This window comes from Vombatus ursinus, unplaced genomic scaffold (genome assembly GCF_900497805.2).
Source record: "Vombatus ursinus unplaced genomic scaffold, bare-nosed wombat genome assembly UNPS02014168.1, whole genome shotgun sequence".
In the NCBI taxonomy this organism is placed as follows: domain Eukaryota; kingdom Metazoa; phylum Chordata; class Mammalia; order Diprotodontia; family Vombatidae; genus Vombatus; species Vombatus ursinus.
In genome coordinates, this window is record NW_020953946.1 from 3315924 (window position 1) to 3337844 (window position 21921).

Consider the following 21921-nt stretch of genomic DNA (forward strand, 5'->3'; position numbering starts at 1 on the left):
CATTTCTTAAAGCACAATAGTATTCCACTACATTTATATACCACAACCTGGTATATAAATTTCTTTCTGGTGGCTCCTTCTATTGGTTCTAATTCTTACTTACAACATTACTAATGTGAAAATGTTTAATAGGAAATGTACATGTATAGCCTATATCAGATTGTGCTCTGTCCTGGGGAGGGTGGTGGGGAGGAAGGGGGAGAAAAATTTTAAACTCAAAAGCATATGGAAGTGACTGTTGATAAATCAAAATAAATAAATAAATAAAAGAATAAAGGGCAACAGTTAAAAAAGAAGAAGAAGAAGAAGATAAAGAACTAGACGTCCGGGCTCTTTTTTCCCTCCAGAAATTCACCCAGAGAAATGGCCACAAGGAGGCCTATTGTGGGAACAAATTTCCAAAAGCACGATGAAACAAAGAGCTCCACGTCTCCACATCTCCTCCTGCAGGCTCACAGAGGTCGGGGACTGTCTGTGGAATTCTTTATACATCTTTTATCTCAAAGCACCACTTGCAGATGCAGAGCGAGGCTTCAAAAATAAATGAAAAGGAAGAGGCTAGGACTCACTCTTTGTCTTCTCTAAAACTAGGGAGTCAGACGACCCCTTCTCAGAATGTTTCAAATCAAACCATCATCATCATCATCATCATCATCGATGATATTTAGAGTAATCAAAATTTTTTTAAAAAGCAAGTTCACCTACAGGAAAATAGAAGGAGAAGGGAATAAGAGGCGGGGGTAATGGAAGGGAGAAGAGACGGGGTGAAGGGGGAATCAGGATGCAGGCCGTCATGGGGTGGGGGAGGGGAGGGATGGGGAGAAAATTTGGAGCTCAACATCTTGTGGAAGTGAATGTTGAAAACTAAAAATTATTTAAATAAATAAATGGGGGGGTGGGGAAGCAAGTTCACGGACCCCACGTCAAGAACTCCCGGACGAGGTGGAATCTAAGATTCTTTCCCGATCTATAGCCCACGGGAGCCTCCCTTCCCTGTCTCCCACTGCGTCTCCCACGGCTCTAGCCACGCCAGGTACCAGCTCAGCCAGATCGTTGGCGCATGCGCATTCACTCCCCACCTCCCTCCGCGAGCTCTACGGGCTGGGGAGATTCTCGCGAGAGCTGTCAGCAGCCCCGCCAGACACAAACAGAACCCGCGGGAGCGTCGGATTCCGGGGACGCTCCTCCCCGGAGGATAAAGAGATCTTCGTTCTCTCTCCCGGTGTATTCCAGGGAAGCCCGGGGGCGGGGCCCTATGGCCGGGGCCGCACCACCCTGGAGCCGGCTGGACAAACAGCAGGAGCGGGACGTGCGCGAGCTGATCCGGCGCGTGAGCGGCCTCCAGGACGAGGCGGACAACAACTTCCAGCTGGCCTTGCACTTCGCCTGGAGCAATTTCAGGTCAGCGCCTGCCTTCGTAGCCGGTCTTCACTCCCCTCCCCGCCCCGTCACCCCGGCCTTTTGCTGTTACCGCTAACCTTCCGGGTCACCATACGCGCCGGCAAGTACGGAAGCCCAGCTCGGAGCATCTTTTAGATCTTCCCCGGATCTGCCCTCCTGCTGGTGTCCCGATCTCTGTTGGCCCTTCCGGGCCACCATAGCCCCCCCCGTGCTCCGGGGCTGGTGGGACCGGGCCTCCCCCCGTGCGAGGACCGAGACGAGGGACCGGGCAGGGGTCGGGCAGAGCCGCGGGACTGGACCGGGCGGGTTCCTTTCGGGGTGGCATCTTCGGGCACCCGCGGGGCGCAGTTCCTTCCAGAAGTTCGCACCCCGGCTTGCGTGTTTATTTTTTGTGTTCTTGTCGGTGACCGTCCGGTAACTGAAGGACCCACGATGGGACAGTTCCCCGAGCTCCAGGGCCAAGGAGCCGGGGGTAAGGGGTCATTATCGACTTTGTACAGCGCAGGGGCCAGACGGGGTCGGCCAGCAAAGCAACGTCCAAACAAAGTAATCATTTGTAATAGTGACAGTCCGTCTTTGAATAATATTTTAAACTTTTCAAAGAGTGTTTTACATCCGTCTTCCCCTTTAGTCCTCAAAACCACCCGGAGAGGTAAACTAGGCACATGTATTCGGATTCTTTCTTTACAGTGAAAGAAACCGAAAGAGGTGGTGCTAGCCCCAAGGCTACACAGGGTTTTTAGTTGTTTGGTTTTTTTGCAGCAAAGATAGGACTGCAACTTAGGTCCTATTCCTTAGTGTTTTCCGTCTATTACACTGCCTCTGAAATATCCTTTTCTCGTACAAACATTTTCATTTTGCCACTCATTTGTAGATAACCCTGTAACTTTCCTTAAAATCTTTTGATTCAAAAATGATTATGCATGAAATAAATAGTATTCTGAACTAATCGAGCAGATGTCATCAGGGACATCTATATTCTACTCTTCATGAACTTCAGTGAATAAAGACCATGAGGTTTAGCAAACAGCGAAGAATTGAACATTTTTTCTTAGTAATCGCTATATAAATGTTAACTACTACTATTACTAATTACTATCTTATGGGTACCTTGTTATATTTGAGGAGAAATGGTGTACTGGGCAAGCAGAGTAAAAGTCGAATTATTTTATCTATTTAAGACAGACTTTGTAGAGGAAATGATCTTTGAACTATAATTAGGAAGATAAGGAATTATCAGGTATTTATCAAGTCCCTGTTTTGTACCTGTAACCTACACAGCTATGTGATAGGTATAAAAGTGCAATGTAGACTCCTAGCCCTTGAGGAAGTTGCTGTTTTGAGGGGGAGACAAGATAGGTACATGAAACAACTAGGATACAGTATAGGAGAGTAAATGCCAAATTGTGTGCCACAGTTTGTGATTGTTTTATAGACTTTCTGATAACTGCAATTAAGATAAAATCATCTTAATTGGGCTAACTTTGGAAACAGATTGAATATAAGTCTCCTAATTCAATCTCCTGACTTTCAATCTCAATAAGATGTTGAGATTGAAATAGGAACTTTTGGTATTCTTTATGGGTAGTTAAGAATCTTGGACATTTTTTTAAACAGTTACCAGTAAAGGGAAATAGCAATTTAAATTAACATTTAATAACAGAAACTTTCAAGAATGTTTTCTCTTAAGCAGTTAGACAGTTTATTTGGAGTCCTATGTTTTAGTTAGCCTCATTAGATCAAAATTCAAGTTATAGTGAGAGTATTGTGCTATCTGTTATTTCTCCAAGAGCACCATGACATCAGGAAGGTGATGTCAGGGCTTCCAAGTGAATTGGGTTTGAGTGAAGTAGGGCTGTGCAAAGTCACCAGCCTCACTCTTTCTCCTCTGGAGCCAGTGACAAGAGATAGGTCAGGACAACTGGAGATGGCCCCAGATGAAGAGGAAAACCTTGGCCTTTTGAAGCTGAGGTCTTTCCCAGGTCTCAGTTTATCTAAAGCAACACCCATCCAATGGTTAAGGCTAGGTAAGAAATGAGGCAGAATGGCCACTTTTACCTAGTTAAAAAAAAAAATCAGTCTGGGAGGGGAAGACTCTCAGACTTTCTGACCAAAACAGAAACAATTGCTATTTACATTCACTCTGAGCCACCAAAACCCAAACAATGACTAAGTGAGGCTTGGGCTAGTTTTTGGCCAATCAATGAGAGCCAGAGTGATTTGGGTTTAAGGCATGGTCATTAAAGAAATCTAGTCTGTAAACTCCCAAATATCCTTTGAGTTTTCAGCGATCAAAATTTATATTCCTTTGGGCAGAGCACCCGCAGGTAAGGGTATTGGTGTGGTTTCATGGTATGTTGTGGCTGTACTGTCTCAAAGAATTCAGAGTCAGATGTCTTATAATCCAAGTATAGGTATTTATTGAGGATTGAAGTCCCTCAGAAGTGGGCTAGGTTCCAAGAGAAACCAGCAAGAACTACAAGAACACACCTGTTCAAATATGTGACTTGGATCTGGGAGCAGTGGCTAGCTAGGGGCAGTGACTGTATTGAGTCTGGGGGCTGGTGGTGTGGTTATGCCATATTATGTGGTTAAATCAGGACATGCTTGCCGTTCAGTGGGGCCCATAAGAAAGTTAGAATATTGGGTCTGGGGGCAGCTTCATAAGGATTCCATCAGTACATTCCCTATGTGGACAGAGGAAGAGGAGGGGATGATGGAAGGCAGGCAATGTACTTTGTATTGACAATAAAAGAATTTAAAGTTTTGAAATAATAAAGTGGACTCCTATAGTAACTTAGAAAACAATATAAAGTTTGAAATATCTCATATTGGAGAAATAGAATTTAAAATGACATAGCCCAAGGGAATTGGGCTTTTATCTAATTATAGGCTGGCTTTCTGACTAATGATATTCATGTCACTTATAAATGAATGGCTTTCCAGAAATAAGGTGGCTGAATGCCACTTAAAGAGATGCACTTTCCCTCTCAGCTGCCAAAATTTGGAATTTTCCCTCTTCTTTTCCTCTTGGATGATAAAGCCCTTACTGTGCTGTGTGACTAATAAAAAAAAAGAGTTTCTGGGTAATTAATAATCAGTTTATTAATTAGGCTAGCTAGCAATCAATAAATTGATGGTAAGTGTTTTTTCTTGGTAACCAAAGACAAACCCATGGAAAGCCTTAAATACTTTTTTGAAAGGGAATGCTCCTGACAAATGAAAATCAATCCTGACTGGTGAACATTTAATGACTAGGTGGGCTGGAAGTCTTCAGCTCTTCATGCTGAGAACTTGGCTTGATGGAGACGCAGCTGCCTCCAGCAATCTAGACAGGGGAATCCATCTCCATCCAGATCACTCTGGTTGGTTTTCTCCTTTGTGAGCTGGGTCATCCTAAATTCCAGTGGAGAAGTACAAGGAGAGGGGCTTCTTTTCCTGGGGTAAGAACTCGCTCAGACTGGATTCGGTTTATACTCTAAACAGAAGTAAGGTCTCCTAGTTGGGTGAGATCCTACCCAAGATTGAAGAGCATGTACTTTGAGAGCTAGACAACTAGGGGCAATCACATCTATCAGAGACAGACTTTTTTACAGGAATGGACCTTAATAAGGAAATACAGGAGAAAAGCCTAGATCCCAATTTAGCATTTCTTAATAACCTGTAGATAGTCTTGTAGACTTGTCATGGTGAAAAATTGTATCACCTTGTGGCCAACCTGGTAAAGAGCTTCTCCAAACTAAACTAGGCTAGTCCTTGGGAAACGGACACGTAAGCGATCAGTTGGTCCAAGTTTAAAGTCTTTTCAACTTGGTAGGGCCTAACAGAGTTTTGCTTTTCTGGCATAGCCTTAGAGAACCCAGGATTACTTTTATGCTACCCCAAGGCATTAGAGAAGACTTCAGTGGAGGATGCAGTGTTTTTGCTATAAAAAAGAGAAATTTAAAGGACTTTCTAGCCCAACATCTTTATATTAAAGTTGTAAAAATTGACTCATCTCATTCCAGTACAAGTTCAAAGGAAATGGAAAACAGAAGAATAAACCTTTATGACCATCCTTCACCTTCCTCCACTTTCCATTCTTCCGTAGATTTTTGTAGGTAGCATTCCTAGCCCAGGTTTCATTTCCTCATCCCTGTGTCTGTCTCTTTGATCCCATCCCAATTTTGTCTAGTGTGGAAAAATTTATGAAGATTGTAGCACTCACTCAATCTGGATGTGCCTCTGAAATGACAGTAGTCTCTATTTAATCTGTGTAATCAGAGAATATCTGTATTTTTCACAAGAGGGTTTAAGTAAAAAAAGGATGAAGTGGGATAGAAGGGTCATTTTTACCCTTTTTCTTTTTCCTCTTCTCTTCCCTTAATAAATGCTTGTTGAATTAGCTTACCTAGCCTTGGACCCTTTTTTTGTTAGCCTAACCTCTGATCAATCTCAGTCTTGTTCCCCTATTCTAAATAAAATGAAAGCACTTAGCTTTGTAAAGCACTTAGCACAGTGCCAGGCACATAGTAGGCATTATATAAATGCTAGTTATTATTTTTTATGTTATTATAATGTAGTTATTATTTGTTATTAATTGTAAATATTCTATGCTTTATTATTTTTCTTTTGTATTCTCTCCCTTGATTTAATTTGCTCCAAAGGGTTCAATAAATACAATTCCTCTATGTAGATGATAAGGCAGCTAGGTGGCACAGTGGATAGAGTGCCACACCTAGCTTCAGGAAGATTTATCTTTCTGAGTTTAAATCTGGAGTCAGACACTTCCTAGCTATATGTCCCTGGACAAATCACTTCACCCTTTTTGCCTTAGTTTCTACATTTGTAAAATGAGCTGAAGATTTGCTATTTCACTCCAGTATCTTTGCCAAGAAAATCCCAAATGGGGTCATAAAGAGTCAAACAAAATACATATGATTGCCAATTCTGTATATTCAGCCATAATCTCTCCTCTGAGCTTCATTCTCCCAGCTCCAGCAGTGTGACTTACTGGTTCCTTAAACACAGTATTTTCAAAACCGAATGAATCATCTTTCTCTATAGACCTGTTTTTCCTCTTAATTTCATTATTTCTCTTAGTGGCACCATTATCTCCCCAGTCCTGAAACCCTGGAGTATTCTTTAATTCATTTCTTTCCTTTCTAGGGTAGAGCTTGAATTAGTAGCTTTGTGAGCAGAGAACATGGTGATCTGCACCTTCCCTCCATCTAATCAATTGCCAAATCATATCTGTTGCGGTCTGAGAGGTTGAGACCCCTCAAAGGCTGGAGTACAGGATGGGGTCCTCTGGAATGAATTCACAAACTCAAGCATTCATTAAGTCAAGGTGGCAAAGATTTATTGTTACACTTTTCAGCGGGCAAGAATTCTTAAGGAACCTGCAAGAGATTGAGGATGGTGGTAGGGTTTATATGGAAAAGGGCATGGGAAAGGAATGCCAGGAATATTGATTAGGTAATCCAAAGGTCCTGGTGTCTTTGGGAGCTATGGATGGGAAGGTATAGGGAGTATACCAGACAGGGAGGGAGATGACTGGCATGGATCTTGGGAGTCTGGCAGGAGGAAGAGTCCTTGGGCCAGCCAACGACAAAACTCCTTGGGCTGGGCAAGACACCCCTCTCTCTCTCTCTGTCTTGATGAGAGAACGCTCTGCAACAAGGGAAAGCTTTCTCAGAAGACAGGAACTTACTAAGGAATTGGAAGGCTTCCAGAGACATGATCTGAGGGCTGGGCCTGAGCAGCCCAGCACTCTCTCACCCAGCTTTGTGTAGCTGCACCAGGAAGAGAGATAAGGGTCTTGCTGGGGCCCACGCATGAGTAATTGCTAGGCGCAGTGTCCTTGGGCTGGGGAGTGATTGTCAGAGACAGTGTTTCTGAGACTAGGGAGAAATTGGGGTCCAAGTACAAGCATAAGCACCCTATCAATGTCTATTTTGTCTCTTGTAGCTCTTACTTTCTCCATACTGCTACCACCATATATTGGGTCTCCATTACCTCACGCCTGTGTGATTGTGATAGCTTCCAAGTTGGTCTCCTAATTTCTTTCCTATCTACTCCATTCTTCACATAGCTGTGAAAATAATCTTCCTCTGACCATATCACTTCCCTGCACAAAAACCTTCAGTGATTCCCTGCTGCCTAAAGCAGAGATTGTCAAATCAGAGGACCATCTCTTCCTGCTTCTTGGTTTTGTATGGCCATTGAACTAAGAATGATTTTTACCTTTTTAAATACAGTAAAACTGTTAAAAATGTAAAAACTCTTAGCTTGGCTGGCTTGGCTTACAGAAATAGACAATGGTTGTAGTTCCCAACCCCTGACCAAAAGGATATAATACAAATTCTGCAACCTGGTGTTTTTGTAGAGCCCTCTGCTGTCTGGCTCCAGCCTAGCTCTAGCTCTATTTTACGTTGTTTTTCTGTATTATTTTTTCTATATTTGCATATTATTTTCCTAGCACTTAATGGTGCAGTTAAACTGGACTTAGTGCTCCTAATCTTAATCCTTCTGTCTCTTGTCTCTTTAAATTGACACAAGCTTTCCATCATACCTGAATACTCCTTCCTCTTCTCTGCACTTTAAAACCTTTCTTTTTCTTCAGCTAGGCTCAAGTTTCTTCCATGGCCTTTCCTGATAACCTCAATTGAAAACGTTTTCTTACTCATCAAGTGTTAGGAAAGCACGTTGTCTGGATTTCATCCTTGCCCCATCACATACTATCTCTTGTGTTATACTTATCTCAGTATATGTCACAGAATCTTAATATATCAGATTTACAAAGGAACTCACTGGTTACCTAGCATAGTCTGTACTTGGACGGGAATATTTTATTCTATCTCTAGTAAGTAGTTACTTAGTTTCCGATTGAAGACTTCCAGTTGCAGTAGAAACCCTAGTAGATGGAAGGTTCTCAGAAGGCTCCGAACTGTGTTGTTTTTCATCTTTGTATCACTATTGTGTATTTCAGTATTTGCATATAGTTAATGTTTGTTGAGTTGAATTGAAATGAAAAATATGTTGAGGAAAGTGAATTTTACCAAAGCCTTTAATCAGTGAAAAAAATGATGCCAAATACTTATATTTTGCTTCCAAATTTATATTTCAGCTGGACTTTTTATGCAGATGTGATAAAACTGTCATGAGTAAATGATTTTTTTTTCAATTTCATTTAGATTTCATCGTTTCCTAGATGTAAGCAGTCATAAAGTAGAGAGGACAATAGAGGGGTAAGTCACTGTGTGTGTGTGTGTGTATGTATGTGTGTGTGTGTGTGTGTGTGTGTGTGTGTGTGTGTGTGTGTGTATTCCAGTACTTTAGGGATCTGTGGGTACTTTCTTCACCAACGCAGGTCACAGTCCCTCTATGTCTCAGTAGATAGTTATGAATTTCTGTGGCCAAAAAAACATTATATTGTGGCCGGCCTTTTTGTGATAAGCTTTTCTGAACTTTGTTAAGATGAGCCTTAGATGACAAATGCAGTCTCGTGCTAGGCTTACATCTTGAAAGGACTAGACAGAATTTACTTATCTCTTGGCATTGCCTTTGAGAATCTAGAGTTCCTAATATACTTTGATAAGATACCTGATTAAGACTAGAATAGAGAACATGTATGAGTATTCAGCCCACATACTTTTGTTAATACATTTCTTTGGAAATGTCAGTTCTCTTTTGTTATTTTAGAATTTATGAAAAGCTCATCATTCATTCAGATCTCAGCAAAGCTGCCAGTTGGAAGAAATTAACTCAAGAGTTTCTACATGCTCCACTTCCAAGTACTAAGAAAGCAAAGGTATATTATTATAAAAAAAGTTCCATTCTGATTATCTTTATCTTGTTAATATTAACTTTTAAGCACTCACAGTATTCTAAATACATTACACATAAGAAAGCTCAGCCTCTAGTTTTCAGTTTGATCAGTTAATTGATTATAGCAGTGTGCCTTTGGGGAAAGAACACTGGATTTGGAATCAGAAGACTTGGATTTAAGTCAGCTCTTGTTATTATTTGGGCAAATCACTTTCCTTTTCTGAGTATCTGTTTCCTCATCTTGCATTTCTTGTTGTGAGGAAAGTACTTTGTAAACCTTGAAATAGTATATAAAGTGAGGTTATTATTATACACATGTGAATTGACTCAAGTATTTCAGTTACACTTAGTGCAGTTTATGCTTGTGATAAAAACAAATATTTTATTTGGCCAGTCATTTGCCTCAGAAATAGAGTTCAGAGCCTGGAAGAAGTCAATAACATTGTGTAGATAACTTTAAAATATGTGTTGAAATTACTTGATGGCATTTGGTTGGTTTTCCCAGAATCACAAAATTTGAGATTTGGAGGGGACCACAGCAATGATTTTGTCCAACCCATATATGACAAGCAATTTCCATTATAACATACCAAACAACTGGTTGTCTGAAATCCTTAAAGGAAGGGTGAACATACCATTTCTCAAGGCACCACATTCTGTTTGGCACAGCTCTAATTGTTACTAAGTTTTTATTGACACTAAACCTGGATTTGCTTTTTTGTAATTCCACACATTTCTCCTTCTGTAACACAGACTCAAGGCCTTTTATCATCTAGGTTGCTTTTCTCTGGGCATTCTCTTTGTTAATCCATGGCACTCTGAATGTTAGAGGTTCAGAAGAGACCTCCAGACCTCCAAAAAAGTTCTAACAACGGCATTGTGTAATAAGACTATCACCTCCCAATTTATGGAAGATGCTTCTCTGATTGTAGCCCAAGACCTCATTAGTTTTTCTTGGCTGCTACATCATGCTACTTATTCATAGTGAGTTTTTCAGAATAGTTGCTGTCTAGCCATGCCACCCCAATCTTATACTTGTGAAGGTGATTTTTTTTTTTAATAATCAAGGGAAAGACTATATGTATCCCTCTTGAACCACATCCTGTTAGATTCAGCTAAGTAATCTAGCCTGTCATGATCCTTTCGAATCCTGAATCTGCTGTCCACTGTGTACCTTTCCCTTTGGCTTTGTGTCATTTGTAGATTTAATGAGCATAGTTTTAATCCAGTCCAATAATACTTTTATCCAAGTCGTGGATAAGAATGATAGCAGTTGAAGCACATATCCCCGGAATATTCCACTGAAGACTTCCTCATATGTTAATTGAATAATTAACAAATGGCCTCTTTGAGTCCAGCCATCCAACCATTTCTAAATTCAGTAGATTTTATTATTTCCTAATACATATCTGTCTTCTTCACGAGAATAATATGAAATAATCAAAAGCTTTGCTAAAATCTAGGCAAACTATATCCAACACATTCCCCTTATCTACTATTTTAATAATCCTTAACTATTTCTCATCTTGGAAATAGGGAAGAGACCAGTATGTTTCTTCTCCACTATAGAAGCAAATTGAAAATCCTAAAAGGATTTTAGGAAGCAGGGTGAGTAGATAGGGTAGGGAATACAGTTGGGAAAAAAGGTATGGCTTACTATCATTTTGAACCCTAAGAGAGAAATAAATTCCTTCCTGTTGTTTAGTTGTCATTACATACTGGGAGAGATTCAGACCTATTTAAATTATCTACTTGCTGTGTGATTTGGGAGATGGTAGCACTTAAATAACTATGAAATAAAGTTATTAAAAGGACATTCTGAACTGGGACAACATAATATAGTAGAATGCTAATTCAATTTGGAATCCAAACACCTGTGTTTCAGTGATGGCCCTGTTTTTTGTAGCTTTGTGACTTTGGGCAAATTTCTTAATCCTCTGTGAGCATCAATTTCTTCATCTGTAAAATAGGAATAATAGTACATGGAGTATAGATAAATAATGTGCCTAAAGTTTAGAAATTGTCTTACTGATAATGTGAAGTATGGATAACGGTGTAAATTTTGGCTAAAAAGAAAGAATAAGAAACTGTAATTTGAAGGTTAATTTTAATACAAAACCTCACAGGTTTCACCAAAATTTGAAACAATAGAAGTTACTAATAACGGGAACTGTAAACAATGGGTAGCAGTTGCAGGAGGCAGATAAAGGCTTGCTGTTGGTAATCATGTACTAACAATGAGGGTTATCCTAAAGAAGAATGAGTGTATCAGAAAGTAAGTTCTTCTTTATTGGAGGTCTTGAATCAAAAGTTGCATGACCGTTTATTGTGTATCTTTTAGATGGAATTTTTGTCAGATATTGGTTGGACTAAATGGCCAATTAGTTCCCTTCCAACTCTGAAATCTGAGAATCAATGTTTAGAAGTTGGTAGTTGTTATAATATTATTCAGGTTAATGTTATCTTAGAAAAATAAATTTGGAAAACAGTATTACATAACCATCAGAGGTTGGGTTTTTATTCACTTAAACTGGAATTTAGGTTTTAATGGTATGTTTTAATAACGCATCTTATTCACTTTACTTGTTTTAAAGACAGATACGCATTATGCAATATTGTCACTCCTTCTCTGTCTTTCTGATTCTCCTTCAAACACCAATTATGTGGAAACGCCACGAGAAAAAGAAGTGGGTAAGTTACATGAAGATTTAATACAGTATTCGAAGAAGACTTTTGTGAAAGTTCAAATATTGTATGAAACGTGTCTTGAAGATATAAAAATTATAATGTAAATTAGAAGCTATAAAAGTGAGCAGGTTTTTCTGTATTTGTTTATTGAAAGTCTTCGTTCTTGGATTTTGCATTTCTTGGTCTATGTTACCTTGAAATTTGTATGATTTCTTCTTTCTATAGTTTTAGGATTTTTCTGAGAAGGTTAATAATAAGCAAAATTATGTTGTGTCTTAGAAAAGAAAGAAGAATTTGACTGGGGAAAATACTTGATGGAAGGTGAAGAAATTGAATTGGGGCCAGATGCAGATACACCAGTAAGTTATAGTAATTTTGCTGTTAAATACTTCAACACTTGCCACGCTTACAGATACAAATCTTCCCTGGTGTAACCTCCTGCAGTGGGTTGGTTGTTTTACTTATTTATTTATATCCTGACTCCTTCCAAAAAAGGTTTTTAAGAAGTTACCCTTCTCTTTTTGGGGGGCTTCTGCTGTCAACAGAAGCAGAAGTCCTCTTGTTATACCACTACATAAATAGTAAGATTTGCTAAGTTCAAATAATAAGTACCATGGAGTTTGAGTAGGATGTTAAGCTAGCTATCTTATCTGAGAACCTTCTTTTGTAACTAAACATCGTGGTAGGAATGTTGTCATAAAAAAGGTGGTTCCACCATTGATATTGAAAAGTCTCTGGCCATTATCAAATTTACTTTTATGAACTTTAAGAAAGAAGCAACGTTATTAGCATAGTTCTTCTTTTGGTATATTCTCAAACTAGTTCACTTTTGTTTAAGTAGTTCTAGTTTTCTTACTATTTACTAAAAGTAAGCTCTGTTAACTTATTTGATAGAATTGGTCTGAAGAAAGTGAAGATGATGATGATCAGCAACCTCTTAGTAGAGAAGACTCTGGGATTCAGGTGGATAGAACACCATTAGAAGAACAAGATCAAAATAAGAAAATAGTACCTCATGTCAGTTGGAAAGGTAATGAAAATTTGGAAATGCCATCTCTAATAGAGAGATTACCAAACAAAATATCAAACTTTAAAATTTGGCTAATGTATCTCAAGTTCATGTATTTCTTCATACTTTCAAAAGCTTCTTTAAGCATTATGAGGCCTTTAATTTTATGTGACTTAAAAGCAGCACTGCATAATTAACATTAAAAAGGAATATTTATATGACATTTGGTTCTTTGATTTTTTAAATAAATGTGTATTTTTTTAATAAATATGTAAGTTTTCATGGGAGGAGGCACAAAATTTAAGGTTGAATTTTTCTAGGTTAGGTTAAATTCATTCTGATTTAAGCAAAAAAGAAAATTAGTTTAATTTCTTCTTTAACTTGTCATAAAATCATATCACTTTTGAGCTGATGTGGGCCTAAGAGACCATTTCTTCCAACTCACTCATTTTATAGATAAGGAAAGTAAGGCCTAGAGAGCAAGCCTAATGACTTACCCAAAATCTATTTAATGGCACTAGAATTGAGGTTTGCTTACTCGTAGTATTTCTGTTTTTATTAGCCTTTCTAGATTGGATTGAAAATTTTTTTACATTCTTTCAGAAAATATTTGTTGAGTATTTCCTAGGCGCTGTGGTAGATAGAAGGGAGAATAAAACATGGTCCCTCATCTCTCGGAGTTTATAGACTAATAAGAGAAAGAAAAAAGACACAAATTGTCATGTGAAATTTCAGTAAGAAAGGCACAAAATGCTGTGGCAGTTTAGAAGGAGAGTTGTTTCTAGGTGAGGGAGATCAAAGAAGTTTTGATGTAAGAGAACATTTGATCTATATCTTGAAATAAACAGTCTTTGAGGCTGGGGAAAGACATGCTAGGTGGAAGGAATCGCATGCACATGGGCATCAAAAGTGAAAGGTATATTAACACAACCATATAGTTTAACATTTTGGGTTGTTGAAAGGGAACAATGAGGGAGAAAGCTAGAGAAACGTAAGTTGGGCCAAATTATGCAGGGCCTATGAAACCTGTCTTAATGGATGTAGGGGAGGTAGGTAATAAAAACCATTGAAGTTTTACAGCAAAGGACCAGAGAAATGAGAAGAGATTTTTAAAAATCTTTTAAAAAATATTTTATGGATGTTGATTTTTTTTTTTTAACATTGCTTTCACTTCTTGATGTCTCCCTTTTCTCCACTCTCCGATCTTTGCTTTGTAACAAACAAGTACAGTTAAGCAAAACAGGTGGACACATTGACTATGTCAGAGATATTTTTGGTTATAGTAAGATTAATCTTGAAGCATTGTATAGAATAGATTGGAGATGGAAGAGACTGGAGGGCAGGAAACAAGGTAGGGAAATATTTCAGCAATATAGGTAAAAGTGGACTGGACTACAGTGATGGTGGTGAAATGTTGGGAAGGGATGGTTACCTCTATGGAATTAAAAATGATAGGATTTAGACTTTGATTAAGATGGAAATAGGGCAGAGGGCCACAGATTAGTCAGATGTTTCAGTCTTTATAACTGGCTCCATAGTGTCATTAACAACTCTGCCTTACATGTGGAAGGTCCTGAGTTTAAAACTCAGTTGAAACCATGGTTATCCATTTTGAGGCAGCAGTTCTATGTAAAAAGTACTGGATTTGGAATCAGAAGACCTAGGTTTGAATTCTGGCTTTAATTGTATAACTTTTGGTAAGTCACTTCACGTCTTTGAACCTCAGTTTAGTCATCTGTAAAATCAAGTTGACCTAGGTGACCTAGCTCTCATTCGGTGATCCTATGACTCCCGCCATTTTATCGCTCTATTTTCGACACAGATAAAAGACAAAGTCAACTGTTCCTCCTCATTTTATTTCAAAATTGGAGCTTGTCATCATGGAGACAGATATTCTCAGTTGCACAGTAAACCAACCTTTAGCCAGATCATCTTGATTCAGAACCCCCCAAAAAGCGCACAGATGATTGACAGCTCACACTATGCAGTGAACATTGAAGTACAAGAACACTATGGTCAATTTTTGAGGAGGTTTTTACAGAAATGGAAGAAAAGCATGGTGAGGTTGAGATGAATATTTGTGATAACCTTGGGGATCATCTTGTAGGAAATGTATGTGTAAAGTTTCATCATGAAGAAACTGCAGAAAAGGCCAACCTTGACTTAAACAATGGTTTAGTGAAGAGATAATTGATGCAGAGCTTTCTCCTGTGACAAGCTTTATAGAAGCCTGCTGTTGCTGTTATGAGAATGCGCTCAAGGAGGCATCTATAAACTTGGATGCTTCTGAAACCTTTCTCAAGAGAACTATAGCTGGAGTTGTATGGGCATCATTCTAAGAGCATAAGTCCCGATCAAGATCTTGTGAATGTCATTCTTGGTTGAGACACAATTGTGGTTGTGGTGGTGGCTGCAGTGGTAATAAATTGGTGAAATTAATAGAGGAAAACTAAGAAGATGAGCACTTGGATGGGGGGTTGACAATCAGTTTTCATAGAAAGTAGTATTGTAATGAAATTTTTTTCTAGTTAACTGTTGAGAATTTACGGCCTTTTCATTTAGAGAGGCATCTTTTAATATTTCATAGTTTTCTTTTATTGGACTTTGAAATACATGAGGGCAAGGATAATGTCTTACTCTTTGTACCATGTGGTACCATGCGCAAAATAGGTACTATTTGCGTATTTGTTGACTGAATCTTTTTAGTTCTGGTTAATGACATTTCATTGAATTTTGTATTTCATCACACTAATATATATTAAGCTATGTAACATTTGATTCAGTTCAATAAACGTTTTTTATATTTGCTGCGTGCAAGACACTGTACTAGGTCTGGAGATACAAAGACAAAACCAAAATGGTCTCAACCCTCAAGGAGCTTACTAGGGTGATGCAAGCTAGTATACAAGTAAGTAAATTCAGAGTAATTTTAGAAGAGATGGAAAGATAGTAACTAGAGGGATCAAGAAAGGAGATGGCATCCAAAGTGTGCTTTGAAGGAAGCTTGGGATCAAGAGATGAATGGAAGGAGGGAGTGTATTCCAGACATCAGAGACCATCTATGCAAAATCATGAAGGTGTAAGGTAGAATGCTATGTACGAGGAACAATTGGCAGGCTATTTTTGATTGGAATGGGGAGTATGTAAAAGAAAATCACAGGAAATAAAGCTAGAAGGTTATACAGGAGCCAGATCGTGGAGTGTTTTAAGTGCTAGCCTGAGGAGGGTGTTTTATTCTAGAGGGAATAGGGTTCAATTGAAGGTTTTTGAATGGAAGGCAGTGAAATGATTATATCTTTGCTTTACGTATTTCTCGTTATACAGAGGATAGATTGAAGAGGAAGAGAGAAGGGACACATGAGGGACCAATTCGAAGGTGTTGCTGTAGTCCAAACGAGAGGAGGTGAGAGTCTGAGCTTAGCTATATAAATGGAGGGAAGGAGAGAGATGTAAGATATTTTATAGGAGGTAAGATTATAAAAACTGGGTAACTAATTAGATATTGAACTTTAATGGGAGAGAATGGTTAAGGATTATTTCAAGGTTGTGAACCTTGGGTAACTGGAAGCATTGTCCACAGAAACAGGCTAGTTTGGAAGAAGGATAGTTTTTTGGGAGAAATGTAGTAAATTATATTTTGGACATGTTCAATCAGATATGCTTACGGGACATTCAGGTGAAGATATTCAGGCACTTGGTAATATAGGAATTCAGAAAAGAGATTAGGGCTGAGTATACAGATTAGAAGTTGAATAGTTGAACCTGGGAGTTGTCGTTGTTCATCTTTCATTTTCAAAGACATCACAAGGTGATGTCTTGACTTGATCCTCAGTTGGATTTAAGTGAGGCAGAGTTGCACAGTCGTCAGCCTCGCTCTCTCTTCCTGAGTCATTGAAGTCCAGTGGCAGAACAAAAGTTAAGACACAGAATGCAGTGGGTGACCTTCAATGCCTGACCAACCTCTAAGCTCCCCACAGCACCTGCTTCAGCAGCCTTCATGGCCATTGGAACAAATTGTCCTCATCCACCCATTCTGCTGGGAAAAGTCTCCACATGCTTGGGGTGGACATCCCCCTAACTCATTGGTGGGTTTGAAGCCTGTGTTAATGAAATCATGAAGAGAAAGAATGTCAAGAGAGAAGAGAAAGGGGACCCAGGAGACCCCTAATGGACAGGAAGAAGAGGATGATCCAGCTAAAGCTGTAGAGAAGGAGCTTTCAGACAGGTAGGAGGAGACCAGGACCAAGCACTGTTAAGCCACGGAAGAAGAGGGTCAGGGAGCAAGAGTGGTTAAACAGGGTGAAAAGCTGCAGAGCAGTCTGGTGGATGAGAAATGAGAAAAGGCACTAGATTTAACAATTGAGATCATTAGTAACTATACAACATGACTTGTTTTTAGAAGGTGGAATGGAATATATGTATAATGCTAGACTTGGAGTCAAGAATATCTGAGCTCATATCCAGCCTCTGACACTTTCAGCTTTGTGAACATGGAGAAGTCATTTAACCTCTCTGAGCCTCAGTTTCCTTATTGGGAAAAATGAGTATAATGATAACTGTTGTAACTACATGACATGTTGTGAGGCTCAAATGATATAACCTACTTAAAGTACTATGGGTCAGTTATTGTTTTCATTAAGAAACCATTTATTATACATTTAAATGATATTGTAGTTGCTGTTATAGAAAATTCAATTTTCAAATATCTTTCCAGCTTGTGAACCAGATGCACGAAGTTGGTTGGAGCAACACGTTGTCCTTCAGTATTGGACAGCCAGACCGTCACGTTTCTCTCATAGTTTGCATTTACACTCTAATTTATCTTCTGTCTGGTAAGACAATGAAAATAGTATTAAAAATAATAATGGAAGTAACTTTCAATTGGATAGTTCTTGTTCATCTCCTTTGAATTTTAATTGAGCTGTTCTGCTGTACGAAGGTGGTACTCTTCAATTTATGCTTGGTTGAATTACTTCAGTTTTGGATTCTCATGACTTATCTTTTCAATTCAATATGTAGATTATTTTATTGGCTTACTTCACCTTATATACCAATCAAGAAAAATCTATTAAGCATGTACTATATGCCAGGTAGTATGTTAAGTGCTGGGCACTGTCGTCAGAATGAATGTAAAAATGAAAGTGCAGTTGTTGCTGGTGGTGATGAGGAAGGTGGGCCCCTCCTCCACAATGATTTCTATTAATTTATTCCAAAAACATAGCATGAGAATGAAGTTTTTTGTTTTGAAGGAAGGAAGAAGCAATGAAAATAAAATAAAGGTTTTTTAAATAGCTGAATAATATGTATTATTATTTATTTTGGCTATAAGGGAAAATAATCATTACAACTTTTGAAATGACTGAATAACTTTTCTAAAAGTATACTTATTGGCTTATGATTATGATTCTGGGTATTATTAAGATTGTAATTGTCACTATGTTTACTTTTTTATTGTTCACTGGTTGTTACCACTAGGTGGCTCATAAAATATAGGAGACGTATTCAAAGTAAAAAAATGATTGCTACCTTATTTTGTTTTAAAAGAAACATTTTATGTTAACAGCAGATATTTATGATCTTTTTAGGGATCAACACTTGTACAGTAGTGATCCATTGTATGTGCCAGATGACAGAACCTTTGTTACTGAAACACAGGTTATACGAGAAACACTTTGGTAAGACTTATTTATACTCAATACACAAAGGAACTATAATTTTACAGTATAAGGAGCAAGAGCTAAGACTTTCCAAAGTTACCTAGAGGAATCACCTACCTACCTAGGAGATAATAAATAATAATAGTAATAGTAGTAATAATAGGATAATAAATCCTGGGAATTTGTCTGAGACACATAAAAGTTAATTGCTTTGTCCAAAATCACAAAGTTAATAGGCGTCAGAGATGGATTTGAATTTAGTTCCTTCTTAATTCTAACCCTATATTCTGTCCACTATGCTTCACTGTCTCAGTTGCACTAAATATCCAAAATAACATGGCATAAGAGAATTTATTAGTGAAAAGTTTGGAATTTAGTTTGTTAAAGGGTAATATTTTGAGGATTTTACAAATGCAGGTCAGAAGTTAGCTATTTTGGCAGCTTTAAAACTCAGATCAGTTCAAAGTAGAAATATAAGACAATGCAGGTACCTAGAAACAGAGATAATGGAAGACTAAGGTACCAGTAAACTTTGAAGAAAACATAAGCATAGTTATTTTAATTAGGTTGAGAGTAATCATATAAATTGGCATGTGACTACAGGCCTTGATACAGAAAGAAACTGGATTTCTTAAGAAATTGGACTAAATACAAGCAAAAATGAAAAATACATTCCGCAGTATTAATACCATATTACTTCAGGCTTATTGCCTTCATCAACATTTTCAGGCTGATATTAAGTTTGGAAAGAACTGACTGTAAAAGGTTTTTACTGTCAAATTTTGAGGAATAAAGTACTATAGGTGTTTGTCTTGTCAAAAGATTTTATGATTGAAATGCTTTAATTTTTGTGGTTAAAAAACCTTATGGGAATCAAACATATGCCTTTGATGTATTTGATTTCATTTTCCAATTTAAAAAGAATTTACCTTTTTTAAACCTTGGATCTTTTTATGGGAACTTTTCAGATATTCCTGTGAAAGAACTTTTTTCTAGATTTTAAGTGTATTAACTTCTCTTTTTTTATTGCAGGTTACTTTCAGGGGTAAAAAAGCTTTTCATATTTCAGTTGAATGATGGGAAAGTTACTGTGAGAAATAACATTGTAGTAACTCACTTGACACATGTAAGTTATTAATAAATAAGTGTTTCCTTCCTTTTATTTATTTAAAGTTGTTTCATCCTGAGTTTTAAGAGATTTTTGTGAGTTATGTCAATAGTTAAAAATCAGAAGTGATTATTTGTTTGTTGTGACTTTATTAATTGATATAGTCTTCTGCTGCCTGAGTGTCCTGATACATAAACTGAGCATGTTATTAAAGGAAGATAGTTTTTCTTCCTTTATAGCTCACAGAAATGTTAAGGGCAAATTATACGTTTCATGTATAGATTCAACATTTGTGTAGTAGTGGTCTTCTCTATGTGCCAGATGATAGAACCTTTGTTCCTAAGACACAGGTTGTACAGGAAACACTTTAGTAAGACCTATTTGCACTAAATACACAAATGAGCTATAATTTACAGTAATCTTTAGGGGTAGGAAAAGTGGCAGGGACAGGGAGGGAGAGAAGAGACAAAATACCTACTTCATTGTCTTGAATTTCTCAGTCTTTCTAGTTTCAAAATTTCACTTGAAAAATTGAGAGGATTGGAGTAGATGATCTTTGAATCTCTTAAATGTAATATTTTAAAGTCCTCGGCCTTGGTATTACCCAAAAGCTCTATACCCTAGTAGAATTTATTACCTGTAAAACACATCCTTTAAGTTACACCTAGCTCTTTATGATGTCTATGTGTTTTTTAAAAAAGGTAAAAAATATAATTTGTTATAATATAGCACTATGAAATGAGGATTTTTAATATATTTTCCTGTATGTGAAATTTGAGTATTCATTCTACCTTTGCTTTATAAAATATTCTGAATTGTAATTAAAATCATACTTTAAATATTTTACATTACAGCAACTACATTTTTGTGTTTCTGGGTGGAAATCTGACCTTTCTGGTTTTGAGGGAGACTAATTTAATTATGAAATACTCTTACAGAACTGTTTAAGATCGGTGCTGGAGCAAATAGCAGCATATGGCCAAGTTGTTTTTAGACTGCAGAAGTTTATTGATGAAGTAATGGGTCACAGCTCAGAAAGTACGTTACATGGAAATATTTCCACACCCAAGAAGTCTACTGAACCTCCATTTAGAACCTACCAAGCTTTTATGTGGGCCTTGTATAAATATTTCATTAGTTTCAAAGAAGAACTTAGTGAGATTGAGAAGTGTGTCATTAATAAAGGTATTGTAATAATTCTTCAGTTTTACTTATGATATTATGACTCGCAACTTTTAAATATTTTTTGGCTTTGTGATTAATATGCACATTTGAAACTATAAAAATTTCATGCATAGCATTCCCTTTATAATTTTAGGGGTTTTTTGTTATTCGGTTTATTTTCGCAGATACAACAGTTACTCTTTCAATAGTGGTAGACAAATTATCGCCTCGACTGGTACAACTCAAGGTTCTTCACAAAGTTTTTAGCACTGGTGTGGCAGAAGTGCCACCTGATACTCGAAATGTTGTTCGAGCTTCTCACCTCCTTAACACGCTTTACAAAGCCATTCTGGAATATGACGATGTTGGTGAAGCCTCTGAACAGACGGTACGTGGAGTTGATGTTTAGTCTAAATCACGTGAAGTTTACTAACAAACCGGGAGTTGTAGAGGCCACCCTTGATTTCCACCCGCTTTGTCAAAGAGTGCAAGCTCTTACAGATTATATTAATCTGGAAAAGTTTTGATCCCAGACTCAGTGAAGGAATGTTAAGTCTGTCAAAAAGGGATGAACTTAGCTGACGTTCCAAGAAGATCATCAGAAAGTGGCCCCAGGAACTCACAGAGATTGTCAACTCAGGTGGAGGATGTTATGAGCTGAATTGCTGGAGGGATGTACCCACATCAATAAAATTAGGAATCTTTTGGAGTATTGAAAGAATTTAACACCTACTAGGGCTTACAAGACACCTGAAGCTATGTTATGAAATTTAAAAACCTAAACATTTTTAAGCCTATATGTTTTTTCGGAAAAAGTAGTTAGAAATGAAAGAAAATGTTTAGAGACTAAAATTTGCAAAAGTAGAAGAATTGAACATTTATTTTAACAAAAGTTTATAAGTATGATTTTACCCATAATATTTACCTCATTAGTAACATTTATGAGTAAGACAGTGCCAACACTGTCGTGGAAAGAGCACTGGAACTAGACAGGGAGTCAGGAGATTTGAGGTCCTAATCCTGGTTCTGCCACAAATTATTTGTGTTAATTTGGGCAAATCACTTTATATTTCTAGGCCTCAGTT

The 21921-nt window shown here is 37.7% G+C and overlaps 1 protein-coding gene and 1 pseudogene across 3 annotated transcripts in view; both read left to right on the forward strand.

Annotated features, from left to right (window-relative positions):
- The first annotated feature begins 1018 nt into the window (after nt 1-1018).
- Nucleotides 1019-21921, forward strand: part of TUBGCP5 (tubulin gamma complex associated protein 5) — a 46688-nt gene continuing 25785 nt past the window's right edge. Inside the window, exons 1-11 of one of the 3 annotated variants that reach the window (XM_027859498.1) lie at nt 1019-1401; nt 8577-8630; nt 9085-9193; nt 11805-11901; nt 12178-12257; nt 12793-12928; nt 17622-17739; nt 18493-18582; nt 19597-19690; nt 20611-20857; nt 21022-21224. In XM_027859498.1, the coding sequence (XP_027715299.1) occupies nt 1061-1401; nt 8577-8630; nt 9085-9193; nt 11805-11901; nt 12178-12257; nt 12793-12928; nt 17622-17739; nt 18493-18582; nt 19597-19690; nt 20611-20857; nt 21022-21224 (1569 nt within the window). In that variant the 5' untranslated portion in view covers nt 1019-1060. Of the gene's footprint in view, nt 1402-1844; nt 1948-8576; nt 8631-9084; nt 9194-11804; nt 11902-12177; nt 12258-12792; nt 12929-17621; nt 17740-18492; nt 18583-19596; nt 19691-20610; nt 20858-21021; nt 21225-21921 lie in introns of those variants that run through there. The other 2 variants (XM_027859495.1, XM_027859496.1) reach the window with 2 other exon arrangements.
- Nucleotides 14788-15360, forward strand: LOC114041165 (annotated as a pseudogene).